General features: G+C 40.4%; 1 protein-coding gene across 1 annotated transcript in view; it reads right to left on the reverse strand.

Moving 5' to 3' along the window:
- The window catches only part of SVOPL (SVOP like), a 60,929-nt gene that overhangs the window by 30,011 nt on the left and 6,030 nt on the right, over nt 1-24,888 (reverse strand). Inside the window, exons 4-9 of the mRNA XM_039234042.1 lie at nt 21,642-21,713; nt 19,471-19,595; nt 17,862-17,925; nt 14,639-14,764; nt 11,942-12,070; nt 2,151-2,224 (exon numbers count right to left, since the gene is read on the reverse strand). Of these exons, the coding sequence (XP_039089973.1) occupies nt 2,151-2,224; nt 11,942-12,070; nt 14,639-14,764; nt 17,862-17,925; nt 19,471-19,595; nt 21,642-21,713 (590 nt within the window). The remainder of the gene's footprint in view (nt 1-2,150; nt 2,225-11,941; nt 12,071-14,638; nt 14,765-17,861; nt 17,926-19,470; nt 19,596-21,641; nt 21,714-24,888) is intronic.

Raw genomic sequence — 24,888 nt, forward strand, 5'->3', positions numbered from 1 at the left:
AATCCTGGATACTCTCCTTAATCCTTAATCCTACTTAATCCAGGATACTCTCCCTATTTTAAGGCCCATAACCTTAATTACATCGATGCAGTCCCTTTACATGAGCACTCAAATCAGTGTGTGATTAAATCAACTGCAGTTGGTAATCTTGGGGGTGCATCTTTAGAATCCTGCCTATCCCCATGTGTCTATAGGAAGCCATTAGAGAAGCACAGAAGGGTTTTGCTTGTGCTTTATGTTTTCTTCCTGTCTCTATTCTGTCTATTCTTTAATAAATATTTTTGTTGAGATATAGAGTAACACAAAGGTCATGTATCAAAGTCAAGAAAAGGAATAATATCAGCCCCTCAGAAACTTCCCTTGTGCCCCTCTCAGTTTTACAGAAATGGTTGCAAAAGCCAGCTGTAAAAGACATACAGGGACAACCAGGGAAAAATCACAAATGTTCTGGGTATTGGCTGATATTAATGAGATGACTGTTAATCTCCATCATCGGTTGATTGTAGAATTTGAGTCATCTAAGAAAAGGCCCTCAAGTAATTGAGAGTGTCTGTGGTTGAAATGTCATGAAGCCTGGGCTTGCTCGAAAATATGTTAGCACAGGAAAACAGCTGAAGCAAATAGGATTAACTATCAATGACTGTCAGATTTGGGTGATGGGTCAGTTTCAGGTCATTATGGTATCCTCTACTTTTGTGTGCATTTGAACATTTTTATAATGAAATATCAAAAAACACCCTATAGATAATTACAATGCTTCCCCTTGTTATTCAAGTAGCTTGAGTTCAATTTCCAAATATTAAGAATATTTTGAAAATTAACATCTTAGGAGGTGACATGCCAACCTATTAATAATCATTACATCTGGGAAGAGCAGATAGAACAGTTTTCCTGGATTGAAACACTATAGATTAGTTTTTCCTGCTTTCTATATTTACATAAATGGAATCACATAAAAAGTATCTGTGTGTCTGGCTTCTTTTGCTCATTAAGACATTTGTAAGACTCAGCCATGTTGAGTGGAGATAACTAGTTATCTCCTTTCCATTATTGTATAGTTTTCCAGTTAATGAGTACTATTTATCCATTGTACTGTTAATGGACATGTGGGCTGTTTACAGTTTGGGGCTGTGACAAATAAAATGAGGCTATGGACATTCATGTAAAAATGTATTGTGGAAAACATATGTATGTATTTCTGTTAGGTAGAAACCTATGTGTGGAATTACTGAGCTGTAGTCTATGCATATTTTCAACTGTGATAAATATCTCTGACAGTTTCCCACAGTGGTTTTAATGTGAACTCTAGTCAGCAGTGTGTGAGAGCTCCACTTCTTTACCTCTTCCTAACACTTGGGATAGTCAATCTGCTTAATTTTAGCCATTCCAGTGGATTCATAACAGCGTCATTGGTTTTAATTTGAATTTCCCCAGTGACTTTAAGGTTGGGCATATTTTCATGTTTATTTGGTACAATTTCAGTCAAACACCTGTTCAAGTCTCTTGTTGAGATATAGAGTAACATACTTTTTCTACTGAGTTCTAGATCTTTTTCTTGTCCAGCCCTATAATTTTTTATATATTTATAAATCCATATATATTTATATTTATAAATCCATATATACAAATTTATAAATATAAATATACATTTATTTATTTGGTACAAAATTTAGATTTTTTTCTTTTTGCCCAGTTGGTGACCTACTTTTCAGATTATTCGTATCTCATGGCACAGAGTTTCTAATTTAATGTAGTAGCACTTTTTGTACCTTGTTTAGAAAATCTTTGTGAATTCAAGGTTATGGCTAGAGAGATGTGAAGTACAATGAAAACTATCATAGTCTATTCCACTGAATTTGATTGTTGGTGGCTTCAAAGGATTCCTTTCTGTCATGTGGCGAGGGAAAAGACCAGTCTACAAAAGGTTAGAAAGTGAGCTCATATAGAAAATAAAAAACTGGTCGTAGAAAATTTCTTTCTCCTTTAAAAAAATTGGTTTATTTATTTATTGGTTGGTTTCTGGTGTTAGCAGAAAGATAAGACACTGCTGGAGTCAGCCTGTGGTTTTTCTCCCCAGTGGCACAGAGTGGATTTACTTAAGTCAGCTTTGTGTTTATTGAAAAGTCATTTTGAAATAATTACACTCTTACCATATGACCCAGATCTGTAACGTGGTCCGTAAATATTTAGCATCCAATAGATCTGCAAATCTTCCTCTTTTTTCCTGGGGTACAGAAAAGGGACAGGCCGATTAGATTTAGTGGCTTAAGGATTGGCAAACTTTTTCTAGTATTTTGGAGAACAGAAAATAAGAACAGCATGGGAATGTGGTCGGGTGAGAGAACTGCTCGACTCCCATGCAAGCACCTCACCAGGCCCACAGATCAATGCTTCTGTACTCCTTTAACTTTCTTAAACATGTATTTATTTTTGAGGGAGAGAGACAGAATGCAAGTGGGGGAGGGGTAGAGAGAGAGGGAAACACAGAAGCCAAAGCAGGCTTCAGGCTCTGAGCGTCAGCACAGAGCCCAATGCGGGGCTGGAACTCACAAACAGTGAGATCATGACCTGAGCTGAAGTGAGACACTTAATTGACTGAGCCACCCAGGAGCTCCTGCATGCTTTTTATTATCACTGGCAAGGATCAATCCATTGAATTGAAGAACTCTAACCCTCTTTCTCTTCCTCTTCTCACCAGTGCTGGTGAGTGATGGAGCTGAGCACAGAAAATCGGATACATGAAAAGTATAGTTGTAAAGCTGATTGGAGTTTCTGTTTTTTAAATATAACTATATTTATTTATTTTGAGAGTGAGAAAGAGAGCAAGAGAGGGGCAGAGAGAGAGAGAGAGAGAGAGAGAGAGAGAGAATCCCAAGGAGGGTCCATGCTGTCAGTGCTAGAGCCCTGTGTGAGGCTTGAACTCACAAAACTTGAGATCATGACCTGAGCAGAAATCAAGAGTCAGACACTAAACCCACTGAGCCACCCAAGCACCCTTAATAGGAGATTCTTTTAAACTTCATATTAAAAGGAAAACTCTAGTATTAAAAAGAGAGCATGAGAATTGTGTTAGAAAAAAGTGTCATACATTTGGAAAGAAGATAGAATGTTGATTTCTTTTTGTGTCTTTAGGGTAATTAGCAAAAGGTCTTAACCATAGTCAGTGCTAATTACATATTTTGAATAAAAATAAGTAAGGATGGGTTATATATGATTGGGCAGTGATGGATTTTTATTTAAAGCTATGAATGCTTCAAAGGTGCTCTGTTGAAAACCAACTATTCTTTCTCACAAATAGACCTAAAATTATAGGCCCCTCTCGAGAGACCAGCAGTAAACTAGACATCCTGGATTTTGTTGTCACACAAAGTTCCAGTTTGAAACAACTTTCTCCAGGGATTTTTTTTTAAAGCAAACTCTATGCCCAACATGGGGTTTGAACTTACAACCTCTAGATCAAGAGCCAGCCAGGCTCCCTGCTGTTCCACTGACTTTTAGGCCCAGCTCCTAGAGGTCACTGTGGACAGAGGGGAGCAACTGACAGATGTCTTTCATCTGCTTTACATGTTGGGGCTCTGGCTACTTATCATTGGAAAACCTCTGAACTAGTCCTAACCTCCCATTTTCCAATACAGAAAATGTGGCCCAGAGAGGGTAAGTGACTTGCCCAGGGTTGCAGAGATGTTTGGAGGCAGAGCCAGACTGGTGTCCAGGTCTTCTAACTATTAGTCCCGAGTTTTACCCATCTACCTCTCTGACATTCTGCTTTGAGTTGATGTATGACTATGGACCCCTCTCACCTCCCCAGGTGTAACTGGAGATTCAGAACGCTGAGTCTGCAGTGAATCACAACGAATCATAAATTATATTCAAATAAATTATTTGGACCTTAACCTTTGACTACAGTCCAAATTGGTGGACTCATTCATCTCATCTATGGTGTGGCTCTTCCTTTAGCCAGTCCCCAGAGCTTCTCATGTCCGCGTCTGGGCACGAAGCTGCACTCGCTGGCCTGCCCATACCATCTTGTCCCGCCTCCTCTGTGCAGCATTGACGGCAGCCGGAGTGACCAAATCCACTGCACCTTCCTGCCTCCGGTCTTGGCCCACACCATTCCTCCTCTTTCCTTTCCTGAGGCTGCCTCTCCTTTCAGTGCTCAACTCTTGCCCCAATTATCCCCTCAAGGGGGCTTGACTGCCCTGGCTCATGGTCACCTCTCTGCTCCAATCCTATACACTGCTGCCTGTGCCGCTCACCCGCTTCTCACATCTGGCTCTTCTCTGAGTGATTCTTTGCTGTGTGAGCCTCATCTCACCAGATTGTAAGAGACTTAAGCACAGGGTCAATGGCTTATAGCTCTACTCCAAGGGCCTTGCACAAGAGACAATGTGGAGCTGGACAAGACCCTCTGATTGGCATACGGATGGAAGCTGCAAGCTGACGGCAAGAGAAGAAAAGCGGGAGGAAGAGGAAGGGGGAGAAAGGAGAAGGATGTAAGAGGGAGGGGTGGGGGTGAGGATGTGGAATGTGGAGAGAAGATGGAGATCAGAGAGGGGTGGAGAAAGGAGGGTAGTTGTTATGGGAATTGAGTGTCCCCTATTTAGTACAGTAAAAATACCGTATAGCATATTTTACAGTTGTTAAGAGAGTAGCTCTTATATGCTCTCACCACAAAAAAAAAAAGGGTAGTTACGTGATATGATGGAAGTGTTAACTAACTCTATGGCAGCTACCATTTTGCAGTATATAAGTATCAAATCAAGACACTGTGCACCTTAAGCTTACACAATTACATCTCAATAAAGCTGGGAGAGGAAAAGACAATAGGCTCTCCCACAGCCATGGCAGCCCTGGTAAGAACCCACAACTTTTCTCTGTACTGCTGGTGTCTCTGCTTTGTGTCATTCCCCACCTCTCTGGTGATGCCTTTCTCACTGTCATGTGTCCAGCATTCTTGTATTCCATCTTTCCTCCTCCTACCCAAGTCTGCACTTAGCCATGGATCTAGGGATGCAAAGGCTGATTGATAAAGGTCATGGGAACCCTTAAATGCTGGGATGAGGATTCTGGGCTTCACTCATAGTCAGGGACTGTGAGGGGTGGAGGTGGGGGGCACTGCTCCTACGCAGCAGAGGAGGTAATGATGTTTAAAGACTATTTGTCTGACAGTGTTGTCCTTGTTGAAATCACGGTAATGAGGCAGGGAGGTGGCTGTGTGAAAGAGATTGGATGTAAAAGCCTCTGTTTTAGAAGAACCAGTGGGATTGGCAGCCAATCAGGCTTGGTGGTATGGAGATTTACAGTGCGTTGAAGGAAACCCCACAGTGAGAGGAGTGTTAATGAACAACTGTTTCAGGCTGCTATGTGAAATACGCCAGACACAGTATTGTATAATTCCCCTTATATGAAATAGAGAAGAGGCAAATTCATAGAGCCAGATGACAAAATTCTGAATGTACTTAATGCCACTAAATTGTACACTTCAAAATGATAACACATGCAAATAGAAAGATATTCCATGCTCATGGATTGGGAGAACAAATATTGTGAAAATGTCCATATTCCCAAAAGCAATATACAGATTTAATACAATCCCTACCAAATATCAACAACATTTTTTAAAGAACTAGAACAAATAATCCTAAAAATCGTATGGAACCAGAGAAGACCCCTGAATAGTCAAAGCAATCTTCAAAAAGAAGAACCAAACCAGAAGCATCACAATCCCTGATTTCAAGATATACTACAAAGCCATAGTAATGAAAACAGTATGGTGCTGGCACAAAATCAGACACATAAATCAATGAAACAGAATAGAGAGCCCAGAAATAAACCCATAATTGTATGTTCCAATTAATCTTCAACAAAGGAGGCAAGAATATGCAACGGAAAAAGACAGTCTCTTCAACAAATGCTGTTGGGAAAAATGAACAGCTACATGCAAAAGAATGAAACTGGACTACTTTCTTACACCATATATGAAAATAAGCTCAAAATGGATTAAAGACCTAAATGTGAGCTCTGAAACCATAAAAGTCTTAGAAGAGAGCATAGGCAATAATTTCTCTGACATTGACCATAGCAGCATTTTTCTAGACATGTCTTCTAAGGCAAGGGAAACAAAAGCAAATATAAACTGCTGGGACCATATCAAAATAAAAACTTCTGCACAGGGAAGGAAACAATCAACAAAACTAAAAGACAGCCTACTGAATGGAAGATATTTGCAAATGACATATCCAATAAGGACTTAGTATCCAAAATACATAAAGCATTTACACAACTCAACACCAAAAAAAAAAAAAAAAAAACCCCAAATAATTCAGTTTAAAAAGCAACAGAAGACATAAACAGACATTTCTCCCAAGAAGACATACAGATGGCCAATGGACACGTGAAAAGATGCTCAATATAACTCATCATCATGGGAATGCAAATCAAAACCAAAATGAGATACATCCCCATTATAGTTAGTTTTGAATAACATTAAAAACACAAGAAATAGAGGTACCTGGGTGGCTCAGTATGTTAAGTGTCCAACTCTTGGTTTCAGCTCAGGTCATGATCTCATGGTCATGGAATCAAGACCTGCATCTTGGGATTCTCTCTCTCTCCCTAACTCTCTGTTCCTCCCCTGCTCATAAACACACAGCCCTCCCCCACCCCAAAATAAATAAATAAACATTTTAAAAAAACACACAAGAAATAACAAGTTTTGGTGAGGATACAGAAAAAAGCGAACCCTCCCACACTGTTAGCAGGAATGCAAACTGGTGAAATCACCATAGAAAACAGTATTAAGATTCCTCAAAAAACAAAAATAGAATTACCACATGATCCAGCAAATGCATTACTAGGTCTTTATGCAAAGAATATGAAAACACTAATTTGAAAAGATACATGCACCCTTATTTTTATTGCAATATTTACAAAAGCCAAACTATGGAAGCAACCCACTGTCCATCCATAGATAATGGATAAAGAAGAGGTGGTGTGTATATACAGTGGAATTATACTCAGCCATCAGAAAGAGTGAATCTTCCCTTTGCAATGACATGGGTAGATCTAGAGAGTAAAATGCTAAATGAAAGAAGTCAATCAGAGAAAAACAATACCACATGACCTCACTCATATGTGACATTAAAGAAACAAAACAAATGAACAAAGAAAAAAAGAGACAAAATAATACGCTCTTAATTATAGAGAATAAACTGATGGTTACCAGATAGGAGGTGGATGGGGAGATGGGTGAAATAAGTGAAGGAAATTAAGAGTGTGCTTATCATGATGAGAAATGAGCAATGTATAAAATTGTTGAATCACTATACTGTATATCTAAAAGTAACATAATACTGTACATTTATTATACTAGAATTAAAAATGTTTAAAAGCCTTGCCTGGGGAAAATAAAAAGATCCCAGTTGACACTTGAACAATGTGGATCTGAACCATACAAGTCCAGTTAAATGTGGATTTATTTTTAATACATACAGCACAGTACTATAAAGGTATTTTCTTTTCCTTATGAATTTTTTTTTTTTTTTTTTTTTTAGAGAGACAGCAGGGACAAAGAGTAGAGGGAGAGAGAGAGAGTGTAAGCAGGCTCAATGCTCAGTGTAGAGCCCACTGGAGGACTTGATCCCACAACTCTGGGATCATGACCTGAGCTGAAATCAAGAGTCAGACACTCAACCAACTGAGCCACCCACGTGCCCCATCTCTTATGATTTTCTTAATTACATTTTCTTTTCTCTAGCTTACTTTATTGTAAGAAGAAAGTATGTAATACATATTACATACAAAATCTATGTTATCAACTGTTTATGTTATTAGTAAGGCCTCTGGTCAATAGTAGCTATTAGTAAAATTTTTGAGGAATCAAAAGTTACCCATAGATTTTCAATTGTACAGTGCTCCTAACCCTTGTGTTGTTCAAAAGTCAACTATGGTCACCTTATAATCTTGGATTCTTCACTTTTCTTTTCTCAGGTACTTGCCTACCTCATAGGGATTTTCTCTAAGTAGCAAATAAAAAATATACATATATACATGCATATATATATATTTATAAAGGGTGCCTGGGTAGCTCAATCAGTTAAGCATCCGACTCTTGATTTCAGCTCAGGTCATGATCTCAGGGTTATGAGATCCAGCCCCGCATTAGGCTCTATGCCAGGCATGGAGCCTGCTTGAGATTCTCTCTCACACTCTCTCTTGCTCATGTGCATATGCACTCTCTCCTTCACTCTATAAAAAATAAATAAATAAAAATAAAAAGAACAAAGAATAGAGATTAAAAAACATATGAGGAGAACTGTCTCCTCAGGAAAATCAGTCTTCTGGTAAAAGGAGTTTGTCTTTTTTTTTTTTTTTTTTTTATGTTGCTGAGGAATATAAAAAGACTTGAATAGTGGGAACATATACTTTTATCAAAACAAGAATATTTAATATTATAAAGGTATCAATTCTCTTTATGTGTTAACTAATAATTTCAACACCATGCCAATTAAACTTTTTTAATGTTTATTTTTGAGAGAGACAGACAGACAGAGCAGAGCAGGGGAGGGACAGAGAGAGAGGGAGGCACAGAATCTGAAGCAGGCTATCTAGGCTCTAAGCTATCAGCACAGAGCCTGATGTATGGCTTGAACGTACGATCTGTGAGATCATGACCTGAGCTGAAGTCAGATGCTTAACCAACTGAGCCACCTAGGTGCCCCAACACCATCCCAATTAAACTCTCCTAGGTTTTGGAGGGAAATTAGGAGAAGATCTTAATAAAGTGACTTCAATGTTATTCTAGAATAATAGTACTCAAAATAATTTGGAAAATTCTGAAGAACTTTGACAAAGGGGACTTATCCTGCTAAATATGAAAAATCCTGTTATTAGAAGCATCACATTGGACCAACAATTCATCTGTATCCTCTTCCCAACAACATGAAATGCTCTCTTTAGTATGTAGTAAGTCCCTACATATGCCTGAATCTACAAATCCATCATTAGAACACAAAAGAGAATTCAAATATAGATCCAAATATACAGAAGATGAATTATTCAATAAAAATTGAATAGCAAATGGTTAGCTATTTGGATATGACAAAGCTAGACCTGTACCATGTTTCTTATACTCAATCAATCCTGGATAGACCCAATATTTAAATAATAAGTATGAGACCAAATTAACCAAATATTAAGGAGAAGGATACAAGAATGCAGGTGTAAAGTTAAGTCTGAAACCACTAAAAAAGACAGTAGTAAAAACCTTAATAAATCTAAACAGATACCTACTTAGAAAGTAATGTCTAGGGGCACCTGGGTGGCTCAGTAGGGTAAGCCTCCAACTTGGCTCAGGTCATGATCTCCCTGTTTGTGTTGAGCCCAGTGTCGGGCTCCGTGCTGACAGCTCAAAGCCTGGAACCTGCTTCCTATTCTGTGTCTCCCTCTCTCTGACCCCCCACACACTTGCTCATGTTCTGTCTCTGTCTCTCAAAAATAAATATAAGTTAAAAAAATTTTTTTAACAAAAAAAAGAAAGCACTATCTAATTTAGGAAAACTTATAAACAACATGAAGCCAAAAATCAGACAGAAATAATTTGGAAGATGAAACTGGGGAAGATCATAATATCTTCAAGGTCCTTGTATTTTTCAGATAGCATATAAAGATACTAAAAATCATAGATATGTGGAAGCACATTTTCAATATTTAAGGGCTACCTCTATATTAAAAGGAATAGAGTGAATAAATTCTAAGCCAGTAGAAGGAAGCACAGTGGGGAGAAAAGCAAACTAATTCACTCTAGTAAAAGGTAGGAAAAGAGAAAAGGAAAGACATGGTCAAGAGGAAATATAAAATAAAATGGCAGAAGTCCAAATATGTGAGTAATCACAATAGATACAATTGAATCAAATTCACTGCTAAAAGACACAGAATACCAGACTGAGTGAAAAAAGTTAAAATCAGCTGTATATTTAGAAGAAATACTTTCAATGCAAAGCAACACAGAAAAGTTAAAAACAATGTTCTGGAAAAAAGAAACATCAGGAAAAATGCTAACTTAAGCTAGTTTCAGTATATTAATATGAGAGAAAATAAAATGTAAAGCCCAAGGCAGTATAAAGAAGAATCATAATAAAATCTATCCATCAGATTAAGTCAATCATATGCTAGGAAGCACCAAGATGTTCTCAAAATACGTGAAGTAAACTGTCAGGCTTATAAGGAGAAATAAACAAAGCCATCACGTTACTGACAAACTGTAAGCTCAGCTAACCAAAATCTGCACAAGCATCAGATATTTATAGGATGCAATTAACAAAGTATAACAAAATATATATACTCAATGAGAACACACGCTCTTTTTAAGCACACATGGAGCATCAATGGATAGTCACTATGTGGAGAAGAAAAGTCTCCAAATTCCAAACAATTGAAAACATCCTCTGACCAAAATGCAATTAAATTAGAAACAAAGAGTAAAAAAGAGGGTTAACAGATAACACAAGGGTGAAAGAGAAATTCATAGCAGTCACAAAATAGAAACAAAAAAAAATTACTCTCTAAAATAACTTGTCAAATGTAGCTAAATGCTTCATTTAAAATAAAAAAAAAATGACAACAAATGAGCTAAGTACTCAACTCAAGAAGCTAGAAAAACATAAAAATCTAAAGAAGAAAACAAAGAATAGAAATTAATGAGACCACCAAAAAAATCATTAAAGGGAATAACAACAACAAACCTTGTTCTTTGAAGTTAATATACAAACCCGTTAGTAAAAAGACCAAGGAAAAAGAGAGAAGCCACAAATAAATGGCATTAAAATGAAAGAGGAGACATATGTAGATTTTTGGACCTCATCAGAGAATACTGGGAACAATTTTACATCAATAAATTTGAAAACTTAGATGAGCTGGACAATATTCTAAAATATACATTACCAAAACTGACTCAATCAAAAGTCTTAAACACCAGTAGACTCTGACCTTTACATAAAGTGAATTATACTTCCCAAAACTCCTCATAACACCCCATCACTATCCCCCACCTCTCACTTCAAAATAAGTATTAGGCATAAACTACTGAGACGGAAGTTTCACCAAGCACTCCGTAACCATATTCCAGCCATAACCAGGAGGCTAACTCTTGTCTCATGAGAAGCTTTGCCGGGTTGGCCAGATGGGTGAGGGGGGTGCCATTGGTCAAAGTTCCCAGAGCTTATGATTGACTTGCCTGCAGGTGGGTGGTCAGGGCTCATGTGAGAAAAGATTTCAAATTGACCTTGAGAGTCCTGGAAACCTTAGAATTTAAATGCCAAACTATGTTTTTAAAAAATCATTTAAAAAAGGGGCATCTGGTTGGCTCAGTCGGTTAAGCATCTGACTCTTGGTTTCAGCTCAGGTCATGATCTCACAGTTCGTGGGTTCAAGCCCCATGTCCGGCTCTGTGCTGGCAGTGCAGAGGCCGCTTGGGATTCTCTCTGCTCCTCTCCTCCCCTCTATCAAAAATAAATAAACATTTTTTAAAATAAAAACTAAATTAAAATCATTAAAACATTATTTAATGATGTTTATAGGTTTGATACCGCTTATCATTTATACCATTTTATATTATTTATAAGGTCAGTACAAGAAAATAAAATTATAAAACAATCTCTCACTGACATAAGCAATGATGCCAAATCATGTGACTGCCTCTGCAAGGTAGATGGTACTATTCCCATTTCACACATGAAAAAATGAAGGCAGGGAACTCAATTTGCCAGGGCCGCCTGGCTGTGGGTGGAGCTTGGTTTAGTCCCAGTCTACTCTGCTCTTTTCTCTACTACCTCCAGGGCAGGACTACCCGGCGAAGGACCCCTCCCCTCCGACTGTCCCGTGTCTGTCCCAGGAGGACAGACATGGCTGGTGGGGGGAGGAGACCTCCCAGCTGGGCACTTACCAGGATGGGCTCTACCAGCTTCCCCTCTGGCATGACGGAGCGGTTCATCCTGGCGATATGCTCCAGCGTGGCCAAGGCAGCCTGAGTGTTCCCAGTGGAGACATTGAAGCGAGCGGACTCAGGAATAAACTGGGCACAGAAGGAAAGTACATCAGAGTTGTAACCTCTCTGGACCCCGGGGGCTCGGGTGTTCCTGTTGCATACATCAGGCCACCCCGGTTTCCAGAGGTGGAGGATAAGCAAGCACAAAGCCACGCCATACAGCAGGCATCCTGTGCATTCCAAGTGGATCCAGAACAAACAGAGTTGTGTTCTCCTTATTTCAGTCCCATCTTGATGACAGCGGGACATCTTGATGACACTATTGTTGAATACCTTGAACACCATACTCAGAAAATGGGAATCCTTGGAAGCTGGGACCTTGAGAATCACCGTGGACCACTTCCTGTCCCTCATGCCTCACAACCCATCAAGGCCGGCTGGATCTTCCTCAGAAAAGCCCCTCCCCCAGCAGCACTCCGCTCCCCAGCTCCCCACCCAGTGGCTCCTCCTCATCTGCCGCAGGGATTATTCTGACTGCGTTCCTGGCCTTTTCTGTGTTCCCTCCTCCATGCAGCCATGAGCCAGCTTCCCAGCACCCCTCATCCCAGCCTCCCCACTCTCCCTCAACTATGTTCTGCATCTCACACCCTCATGACTGGGTTGATGCGGCAGTCCCACCAAAATGCCCTTTCCCCCGTCTGGCCATCCAAATGCAAGCCGTTCCAGCCCACAAGGCCTAAGTCAACAGCACCATCCCACTGGAACAAACCACTCCCTCCGCTGCGCGCCCAGAGGAGAGCTGTTATAGCGCCTACCGGGTCTCACTGGTGCCACCACCTTTTGCTTTTATAGCTGTCTCTTGCTGGAGGTCCTTGGAGGCAAGAACTGTGTCTTATGCTATTTTCAGCCTTGGAAGCTAATGTTGAGACTGGTATATGCTCAATGTGAGTGTGATCGATCCAATGATGAGGTCAAGATTCAAAATCATAATTTTTTAAATGTTTGTTTATTTTTGAGAGAGAGAGACAGAGCATGAGCGGGGCAGGGGCAGAGAGAGAGGGAGACACAGAATTTGAAAAAGGGTACAGGCTCCTAGTTGTCAGCACAGAGCCTGATGCCAGTCTCAAGCTCACAAAATGCGAGATCATGACCTGAGCCAAAGTTGGATGCACAACCAACTGAGCCATCCAGGTGCCCCTCAAATTAATAATTTTTAAAAAGGTAATAATATAGTTGTTTAGCTAATACACGTTGAAAACTGATGATGTTCTAGGCTCATGAAGACAGCTTTACACATTACCTTGTTTAATCCTCCCCACAACCCTAAGAGACACACACTATTCATTAGGAACAATGAACATATCAATTGTCCAACAATAGTTTTCAGGTGTCTAGACTTGGAAACAACTCACACAGAACAGACCTTGGGTTATAGTTGATCTGAAGCCCAGCAGCACCAGCTGTGGAAGGCAGCTGGCTACGAAGTAGCACAGTCAGACTACACCAAGCAAGGCAGATGGGCTATTCATGGGAAACCCCAAGCCCACTAAGCTCCTGAGCCCAGGCACCTGCGGCTTGTGTGGGACATCAGGTAACAGATGATCACAATGACCGACTGGCTCATCCAGAAAAAAATGGACAGGGCTCTGGGACCGGGTGTCATGAGAACAAGTTGAAGGTAATGGTACTGTTTAATTCAGAGAAGGAAAGCTTTGATTGGACTAGATTCTTAAGTATGTGGTAAAATATCATGTAGAAGACAGACCTCTGGTTTTTCAGAGACAAGTCCTAAGACTGCAGGTAAATTTGTAAGGAAGGGTCCTCTCAACCGAAGAAAGAACTTCCTAAGAACTGGGACTGCCTGCAGATGGAACATACGGAAGTAGTCTATAAAGTCTGAAGTCTAAAAATTCCCCAGGTGGCTCAGTCCATTAAGTATCTGACTCAGGTCATGATCTCACAGTTCATGAGTTTGAGCCCCACATCAGGCTCAGTGCTGGCAACTCAGAGCCTGGAGCCTGACTCACATTCTATGTCTCTCTCTCTCTCTCTCTCTGTGCCTCCCCCACTTGTGTTTTTGTTCTGTCTATCTGTCTGTCTGTCTCTCTCTCTCAAAAATAAATAAAAATTAAAATGCCCAAAGCCAGAAGTATTCTAGCACAGACAGGATGTGTGCTTTGGGTTGGGGTATGAAATAAATGTCCTCATAGGACCTTTCTGAAACCCCAAATTCTTTGATTCCATGGTGTTAGGTGATAAACACACAAAATACATCCCAGTTCCACTGAGTGGCCAACCCCGACTTTGAACAATGAGCATAATTCTATGAGAACCTAAGGAAAATGGGGATTCTGCAAATTAGTAGGAGAACAGAAGGACAAACTAGCCAGTCTTCAGTGGCCTGAGAATGTGTAGAAGGCATCCAACTACAAGCTATAAAGCTTCGAGAGGGGTCAGCCCAAATAGGGAGGAGTTGTCAGACAAAACATCCAGGAATGAACAATCAGAAGGCAGGATACAGGAGGGGAAGGATGAAGTGGATTGAGACAGTTTTGAGCAAAGGGAAGAAGCAGATGTGAGGAAGGTACTTGCAGGGCAAGAGGGATAGTGGCCCAACTGGAAGGAGGGCCAGAGGGAGCCCGTGAGCATCCTCACCTTGAAGGCCAAGATTAGGATGATGCCAGGAATAGAGGCGATGCGGATGAGCCATCGCCACCCAATGCTGGGGATGACCACAGAGGCCAGGCCAATGATAAGCAGGGAGCCAGCCAGCCAGAACACCTGGGGAGAGATGGGGCACATGGGTGGCTCAGTCAGTTAAGCATTTAACTTCAGCTTAGGTCATGATCTCACAGTTCATGAGTTTGAGCCCTGCATGGGGCTCTGTGCTGACAACTCAGAGCCTGCACCCTGCTTTGGATTCTGCTTCCCTCTCTCTCATATACACCCTCACTTGCACTCTATTTCTGTGTCTCAAAAATGAATAAATGTTAACAAATTTTTTTTAAAAAAGAAAAGAAAATCTGGGGAGAGAATGGAAGATTAATAGTCCTCCCATCAGGGTGCCTGGCTAGTTCAGTCAGTAGAGCATGTGACTCTTGATCTCAGGGTTGTAAGTTCAAGTCCCAGGTTGGGTGTAGAGATTACTTGGAAATAAAATCTTTAACATTTCTCCTATCAATGTGCCTAACACTACCTCTCTCAGGAGCCTCTCTGTCCAGCATTTCAGAGTGAGAGGGGAAGAGGAAGAGAGGGGAAGAGAAGAAAAGGGGGGAGGGGGAGAAGGTCTTTGAGGTTCTACTCCCAGCATGACCTCCAGGACCTGGAATGAACTGGGAAAATCATTTCACTTCAATGTGGCTCAGTGTGCTTGTCTATCAATGGAAGGCTCACTACACAAGGGGTAAGTAATGTCACCAAAGTTTTAAAAACCTGAGACAGTGACATTGCTTTCCCTGTTGAATAAATAATAGATTCACTGGTTCATAACACAAATGGCACAGGAAAACACTGCAAATACTCTCTTGCTCTGAGTTCCCTGCCATCCAGTTCTTGTCTCAGAAGGAACCAATATTCCCAAATTTCTTGTGTCCTTCCAAAGTTGTTCTAAGCATACACAAGCTAATAAGGATATATCTTGCTCTTCTCTTTTTTTACAAATGGCATCATAGTATAAATATTGCTTTTTGTACTGAAAATGTATCTTGAAGATAATTTTACATCAACAAATAACATAGCAGCCAATTCTGGCCTGGCCTTATGAGTTTGGGAATTCAAACAGTTCCAAGTATTAGTGTTGGCATTATCTCCCCATTGGAAGCTGGAGAGTAAATGACAACCTCACTCCACCTCACAGAGATGGAGAGAAGACAATATTTAAAAAAAGACTCTTTGGGGGAGTCTAACTAAGGGATGACTATTTTATCACTAAATACTTCTATCATAAAAAATGAACAAGAGTATTTCAGCAAGTGCTAAGGACTGTGGGGAAAAAAAAGAGTAATATCATGGAGTGTGACTTGGGTGCTGAGGGATGAACTTTCTGGAGAGACTAGGAGGAAGCCATTGCAGTAGACCAGAAAACAGGCAATGTGGCACTGTAAAGGATTTCAGTAGCGAAATGGCAAAAAATTTTAAATGATGATTTGGCACAGATATTGGAGTAAAGGTGACAGGGTTTGCTGATGGGACACTGCAGTTGAGGGCCCATCAATAAGGGATGAATCAGCAGGACTCGGTGACAGCTTGAATGGGTATAAGGGAACAGGAAGAATCAGGGATGGCTCTTGTTTGTGTCCCCAATATAGAGGGAACATGGAAATAAGAGGTTTCAGGGGAACATGAAGAGGTGAATTCTATCCATATCATATTTGTGGAGCCTATATGATAGTTAAGTGACTATCAAGTAGTCTATTGGCTGCCTGCAACTGAAGTTCAAGGAGATGCTCTTGGTTGCAGATAAAGATTTTTGGGGTTTACAAATATAGATAGCTAAAACCATTGGAATTAATTAGATGACCCAAGGAGGGCAGGAAAATAGGACTAGCAAGGAGAAGACATAACCAGCAAGCATGCCAATGAATACCAAGGGATGGCAGGTGGAAGAGAAAATGTCCACACATAAGCTTGAGCAGGCCCACGCCCAGGAAATAATGTTAAGTGTAAAATCTAAATGCTAAGTATCAAAAGTATATGCATCCACCTTAACAAAGATCAGAAGAAAGCTGGGAGAAATGTAAAGACTTAGCATACCAGTATTTGTTATATTCTTTCGCATTTCTAGTTGCCTAAATTTAGTATTGGAAAAATTTGAAATAAATTTTATTTTATTTATTATTATTATTATGTTTATTTATTTTTGAGAGAGAGAGAGACAGAGTTCAAGCAGAAGAGGAGCAGAGAGAGAGGGAGACACAAAATCCAAAACAGGCTCCAGGCTCTGAGCTGTCAGCACAGAGCCTGACGCAAGGCTTGAACTCACGAGCTGTGAGATCATAACCTGAGCTGAAGTCTAAGGCTTAACCAACTGAGCCACTCAGGTGCCCTTATTTTTTAAGTAGGCTTCATGCCCAGTACAAGGCCCAGCATGAAGTTTGAACTCATGACCCTAAGATCAAGACCTGAGCTGAGATCAAGAGTCAGACACTTAACAGAATGAGCCACCCAGGCATTCCCTAAAATAAATTTTAAAATATTCTCCTACTGCTTTATTTATTGTCAAACATATGTTTCAGTGAGAAGAGATGTCTCTTTCCTGGGCCACCTGAAAGTCAGGGCTTCTGGATAAGGATAGCATCAGAAATGGTACAAGGGCACCTAGATTCATTGACATGGCTTCTAGATGGAAAACCTCTCCTCAGTGGCCAGTGGGGCCTGGGGAGGGCTTGGAAGCATCCCAGTCTTCTCACCTGGATAGATGGCTCAGGCAGACGAGGCACTTACAGCATGTCCCCACAGGCATGGGCCAATTATGGCCTTGCAGACACCAGTAACCCTGGAGGGCAAATGGGATGTCCTATAAAGGGGTAGTTGTGTCCTCCACCCACCCCGCTGACCACCACTGAAGACTCAGTGGAAGGGGAAAGCGCATCCCAGATGCATTCCAGGCCTTCTCTCATTCCGCTGAAACCAGCCACTGGAATGTTTCCCAGAAGGGGATACTGTGTTCTAAATGGTACTGTTGTATGACAGAAGCCAGGGCTCAGGATAACTTGGAATAGGACCTCTGGCATCAAGCATTGCCAGTGTTCTCCGGTTCATACCAAGAAATAGGCAGTGTGCTAATCAAACAATCAACAATCAGTCAGCCAGAAGAAAAACCATGTACATCATATTCTTAAGGATCCAAAGACCGGGTAGATTTTCTATTTTACCTTACCTGAGACAAGGGGAGCATATAGCCTCGATATTTTGTAGGCAAAAATTCAGTCTTTATGATTAGCCTAAGCAGGAAGGGAGGGGAAAGAGAATAAATTTGTTTTTACAAAAGCAAATAACTTTTAAAAATCATAACTTCTCTTGTCACAGAGATAAAGAATTAAAAACTGTAGAGTTCATCATTGTGAAATGGCAAGAAATATATACTTTTATATTATATACATGTAACAATCTCTTCCAGTGGCCTTCTTCTGCTTTGCAAATGCACTTAGATGCAGTTTTCAGTCACAGAGTCAGTGTGTAAATAACCCACACACTCAGTGTCAGAAGTGCAGATTTGTCAGAAGTATTGAGTGTGAGTGTATAAAGGAAAACAGAAGTTTTTCCTCAACAATTATGTTTGCTGTATAATTGCTAACAGAGCTAATATCTACACAAGAGAACAATAAGAAATTTAGAGCTGCTCCTCTGCTTACTGTTTATTCCCAATATTATATTAAACCTTCTACCATTTAAGAAAGATGAGCCTTATTTTTTTTTTGCGCTCCCCTCCCATCCCCCCACCTCCCACAAAGTTGGTAAAATGTTTTGCCAAGTCTGATATCCTTTTCTAAAACATACTTGGGAAATTAAAATACACCTAAAAGAAAGTAAGTAGTTGCCACAACAAATGAAGACAGTCAAAGCACAGATTTCTAATTAAGTACATATTAATTTTGTGTGTACACAAATAGAGAGATTCATATTCCGTCAGTTTTCTAATTGCTTTTCTCTGTTGCAGTTATTAAGTAGGATTTGGGCTTTCTTGATAGATTTATTGGGCTGCTTCCTGAGGGATGTTTTAAAATTCAAAAGCTCAGAGTGGGGCTTAATTTCTGCCCCAGGGAAGAATAATCTCTCCCCAACACATTAAGGTAATAATTAGGTGCTTTGATATCTCTTAATATATTCTAAGGGTAACTTGCTCCAAGGCACCCAGGAGAGAGTAGCCTGAGGGGCCCTGCTAATTTAAGGGAGGCTCCAAGTTGCTGAACTTTCAGCAGAATGCCTTTCCCACGCCCAGGCACAAGAAGACACCGCACACTTATCCCAGGGCAGATGAGGACAAGCAGCAGCAATCTCCTTCAGCGCTCTCCCTCTGCTTTGCAAATGCACTTAGACATGGTGTTTGGTCACAGGGCAATGGCACTCTAAAACAGTAACTCCTAAATGTTAAAGGTGCTTCTAATCAAACTAAATTCTTGCAACAAATCCTCAAGAAATTAATAGATCGTGTTTGTTTCCTACCTCAAATAGCACTTCGGCTTAGCATTTAGTCTTAGCATTTAGATAAAGATCGGCCTTAGGGACAGAAAAGTTGACACGCATTCAATCTAGTGCACTCTGCCAGCCTCACCATCAAACGTCATTTAATGAGTAAATAGCTCTTAGTGAAAAAAGCAGTCATCAATCAATCAATCAATCAATAGCTGAAAATTAATTAGCACACGTGGGGTCTTATACATTTGCAACTTATTGATGCTATTGACCCATTAGCCACAGAGTATGTTTAAGTACCTGGGGGTGGGTACGCATCTTTCTCCCAAGCAACCTCTAGCTGAAGTCCTTACCCTTGTGCGTGACCAGACACGCCACAGCCCACCATTGTCCGCAGGAAGACAAACCAGATGTACGAGGGAGAGAAAGAGGTCAGCAAGGAGAAGTAGGCTCCCCACAGGAACGAGATGAGCAAAATCTGAAGCAACAATAGGAGGCTTATTAGTGGGACTTGCATCAAAGGAAGGCACAGGAGAAAATTTAACTTCTGAAGGTGATTTTTAATTTCCATCCGGATGCTTGCTTCTCTGAGGAGCTTATCTACAGGGAGATCACCAATCTCTCCCCATCTTCAAGCAACACAATCAGTACCATTGTATTGCCTGAAAGCCCAGGCATTCCAAATTTAGACCATTTGTCAAAACTGCCCAATTGCATCCACCCTAACAGGTGACTGGAGCCTAAACTTCTAAATCAGGATGCAAAAAATTGCCCTCGCTAGGAGCACAGTGAAGCATTGTGTCAGAATGGGTATGAGGAGAAACCTTAAGGTTATTTACTTTTTCTCTAATTATAAGAATAGTACAAATTCACAGTAGAGAATATGGAAGAAAAAGAGAAAGACAAAATATTTAAATCTTGCTTGACTTGCTTGACTCCCTAACCCAAAGAAAATACTAACCCCAAGAAAAATGTTACCATGTTTTTAATCCTGTTTTCCCTGCTTGAAAGGGAAGGCATATTTTTAATGGCTGCAAAATATGCCAATGAAAGATGGACTAGATACATGCAATATGACGCATAAGCCCGTCTCCTAGAGTTGCATGCTGAGGTTTTCTCACAATTATAATTAGCTGTGACAGTGTCTGTGCATATATCTCTATGGTTGTCTGGTAATCTAAACAGGCTAGATTTCTAGAATGAAAATAATCAGAAGGGCCTGGGTGGCTCAGTCAGTTAAGCATCCAACTCTTGGTTTCAGCTCCAATCACAATTTCACAGTTTGTGAGTTTGAGCATAGGGCTCTGCCTTCACCCTGCTTGCGATTCTCTCTCCCTCTCTCTCTGCTACTTCCAGCTTGTGTATATGCTCTCTCTCTCTCTTTCTCTTTCTCAAGAAATAAACACTTTTTTTAAAAAAGGAAAAAAGAAAATGATCAGATTAGGAGAATGGTTATTCTCAAGGTTCTTGATTCATATGCCAAACCAATGGTCAGAAAAACTATACCAGTAAGTACGTGAAGGTGTCTGTACACTTGCAACCTTCTCTAAAACAAGAAAATTCCTTATGGATTTGGTAATAAAAAATGTATGCTTCCTGATATTTTTCCTTTTGGGAGCTGCCATTTTTGAATGTTTTTTTTAAGATCTGTTGATCATTTGTATTTCTTTTTCTTTTTCTTTCTTTTTTTTTTTTTTGGTAAAATGTCTTCTTGTGGTTTTTGCATTTTTTGAGATGCTTGTGTTTTCAAATTAATTTGTGAATGTCTATGTTATTTATTCTGAGTACTGTAAAACATACAGCCAATTCTTTAGTTATTTTCCTTTGGGGCTCCCCCACCCCTTCTCTTGTGCTTATGTTTAGAGAGGCCTTCCCTACCAGAAACCAGATAAGAAAAAAGAGAGAGACCGAGGCTTAAAGCCAGAAGATATACATTTATGTCTTACTGTTTATACTGTTTAATCCTAGTAGGTATGTGGTCTTGAGCAAGTGGCTTAGTTTCAAAGCGATATCAAAGTTAACTAATGTCAAGCTGCTTATGCTTATATGTGTAAATCTCTACACTCTAATATTTTCTAACTATGCACATCCCTCAATTCCATACATGGACAATGGGAATCAGGTATAAGGGTAGGTACCTTAGGAAAATACCTCAGAAAGCAAGAAGCCAAGCCTGGAATTCAGGCACGTGGTGACAGAGAAGGACGTTCTTGCACATTCTATCTTCATTATTGATAGATACATGTCCACTAAAGGGAAGCAGTGGTGGATCACCTGGGTGGCTCTGTCGGTTAAACGTCAGACCCTCGATTTTGATTTCAGCTCAGGTCATAATCTCACAGTTTGTGAGATCAAGCCTTGCATCTGACTCTGCACTGATAATGTGGAGCTTGCTTGGGATTCTCTCACTCTCACTCTCAAAATAAATTTTTAAAAAATTTTTAAAGAGAAAGAAGCAGTGGGGACATCGTCACAAAAGAATACACAAAAGAGAATTACAAATTATTCTTCAAGGCCAACCTACCTTCCAGCGGCCATATCTGTCAGCCAGAAGGCCAAAGAGGATGCTGAATACCATGTAGCCAAAAAACACCATCTGGAGATGGAGTGAGAAAAAATTATCCTGTAGGCAGGCTATCAATAATATGCTGATTACTGCATTTCCCATTCATCCGTCTTAACGAAAAGTTGATTGGAAATGTGTGAGGGGTAGAAGATGAAGAACGTGTGTTCACAAAACTTTCCTTCTCTGGTTCACATGCTCAGGGCTCCAGAGGCTGATGCCTCCCCTAGGCTCACCCCACACCTGGAGGCAGCGACTCCACGGAGTCGAAGGAACAGGTCATTGCTTTCCCTGTGACCCAAGATGACAGCACTGGCCTCATTCTAATCAGATGTATCACCGCAAATTTCCATTTTAAGAATTAAGAGAAAAACTCTATTCCTTCACGACCTACCTTATGCCACACACAAGTTGAGACTTCTAGAAGCAATTTCCCTTTGTGTTATCACAGGTAAATAGAAACTTTAAACAAATATCAAAACTAATAATTCATTTAGAAACACTCTTCAAAACTAATATAAATCTATTTCTTTTTCTTACTTGCTCTCATTATGGCTTGGCCTATGCTGATAAAATTCAAGAAGCTAGATAGGATACCAGCATTTTAACTTGGCCTGAGTTGTGATCTGATGTCTGTGCCTTTAGGCTACTTATTTTTCTTTTTTCAAGCAGTTCCAAGCTTCACTAGCTTTCCTTTCTAGTAAGATCTCTGACTGATTGCCTCTAGGGTAATCAAAGGAAAGGTGTTAGCTTGCATTTCTAAGACTTTTTCAGTAAGAGAGCTGTTTCTCTCTGCCTGCTTTGCTTTCTCTCTCCCTTCCCTACTCGTCTTAAGGAAGACTGAAACACATTTCTTCCACAAGGAACTATAAAAACAATCATATCTATTCTTGAACACAAAGCCATGTTTTTCCTCTGTGCACTGTGCTTTCCAGGATAGAAGGGGAGGGGGGAAGAAGTCAGTACTTTCTAAATGCCAGTCTTGGGATAGATGCTGTCCTATCATGGAATCTAATTGATCTTCAGAAAAATGGTAAAAATAAGATCAATGTGATATATTTTGAATAAATCTAAATTTATTAAATATTAAGGGCTTTTTAAATTCTGGAATAATTTTCTTTCTGATTGTAGTATTAATGTGTTTTTTTTTTTAAGATGATGGTAGTTGATGACAAGATTTTTTACCTCCTTCTCTTTGTCTAATGGCCTTGATTATCAAACATATATATGTATTTTAATGTCAACCCTATGTCAGCCACTCAATTAAAAACAACACCACCACCATTTCAGGAGCGCCTGGGTGGCTCAGTTGGCTAAGCATCTGACTCTTGACTTCAGCTAAGGTCATGACCTCCTGGTTCATGAGTTCAACCCCCGCATGATTCTCTCCCTCCCTCTTTCTGTCACCCCCTCTCAAAAATAAAAAATAAAAATTTTTTAATTTTTTGAAAACTTAAAAAAAATCGTATCAGTGGGGCACCTGGATGGCTCAGTCAGTTAAGCATCAACTTTTGATCTCAGCTCAGGTCTTGATCTCAGGTCCTAAGTTCAAGTCCTCCATTGGGCTCTGTGCTGGGTGTGAAGCCTCCGAAGAAAAAGTCCTATCAGTTGGTGAATATCAAAATGTGGGTATCCCTGAAATTAAGCAGTTTCTATTATGAAATTATCAAACTCCCTCCAAGAAGGAAGAAGAATTGACCAGAGTTGAATGAAAGGAGGTCGGACACAAACCACCCAGGGCAAGGAGGAAAGTGGCTCTTTGGATTTAAAACACTTTTGTTTATGGAGATACTATGTTGGGTTAATAGACTAAATTGCAACTGGATTAAATTTAATTAACTTTTTAATACAGGTGAAGGAAATAGTCAAGTAAGTTTAACTTTAAGGTTTACTCTGTTCTCTCCCATCAGTGGCAGGTTTTTAAAAAATTTTTCTTCTTTTCTTCCCATTCGGTGTAAAGAAATGACTTTCTTAAGGGTGAGTTGTTTATTATTAAGCATACCTGTAGCACAAACTTTGACTCAAAGTCCATACGAACCCCAAAGCTTGTGAACGCTGATCCTATTTGGAAGATCGCACAGAGGCATGAAGACATAAAACTCTCTCACTCTTTCTCCCTGTCTCTCCCCCTTTCTTTGAAGGGTCTGCTTTCTCTGCAGGTACTTATTTTTAGCATAAAAATTACTCTTCTATTTCTGTTTTATGCACCACAGAAAGTTTTCTTCATCCACAAAACATGAGGAACCTTAATTCTTCCTCAAGGTTTTACAGTTAACTGCTCAGGCCAGGCTGACCAGAAGGTGGCGCTGGGTTGGGAGATGGGGAGCCTGGGAGATGATGAAAATGTGGCCTCTTGGCTGAAGTGGTCCAGGCCCCTCCAGTCAGCAAGGCTGTGGTCAGTGAGCCCAGAGTACAGTTGCCAACGTTGGATGGGACTCACAGACACGAAAGCCAGGATGAAAGACACTAAAGAATGGTAGTCAGCCAGGTAGTTAGCCAGGTAGTCAGCTCGTAGTCAACTATGAGCAAGAAATGGTCACATGAGGGGTGACATGAATTCCCTAGAGAACTTTCTCTGAGCTGGGACCCACCTAACAAGGAAGTCGTGTTACAGCTGATGTTAGGGAGCCTCCTTAGATGCCACCAGAAACAACATAAATGCAACCGATGAAGTCTCAGCTGTAAATATAGAAAGCGAACCATGTAATATAGTTTCGTGGGAGTGACAGACGCAGACACCGCAGCTGGCTCTCCCAGCATCCTCAGGAAAGAGGCTGTGCACAGCCACAGACCAGCTGGGGCATGGTGCAGTTGTAATTACACAAAACCTTACAGTACTCGCTCTAGGGGGACAGGACTGACCAGGAAGGCTCTCAAAATTGCAACTACCTTTTGTACATAGAAAAAAATGAAAAATGGCGGAGTCACTTACTTACAAGCCCAGGTAAGGCCTTTAGCTATTTTTATTTATACTCCTTCCCTCTTCTAAAAGTAGTAGAACTTTGGGAGCACCTGAGTAGCTCAGTCAGTTAAGTGGCTGACTCTTGACTTCAGCTCAGGTCATGATCTCTCAGTTGGTGGAAGCTGCCCGGGATTCTTTCTCTCTCTCTCTCTCTCTCTCTCTCAAGATAAATAAACCTTTAAAAAAAAGCACTAGAAATGTTTTTAAGGTTAGTTATTTTGAGAGAGAGAGAGCACATGAGTGAGG

The sequence above is a fragment of the Hyaena hyaena genome, unplaced genomic scaffold (genome assembly GCF_003009895.1).
Source record: "Hyaena hyaena isolate Hyena2069 unplaced genomic scaffold, ASM300989v1 scaffold_82, whole genome shotgun sequence".
Classification (NCBI taxonomy): Eukaryota; Metazoa; Chordata; class Mammalia; order Carnivora; family Hyaenidae; genus Hyaena; species Hyaena hyaena.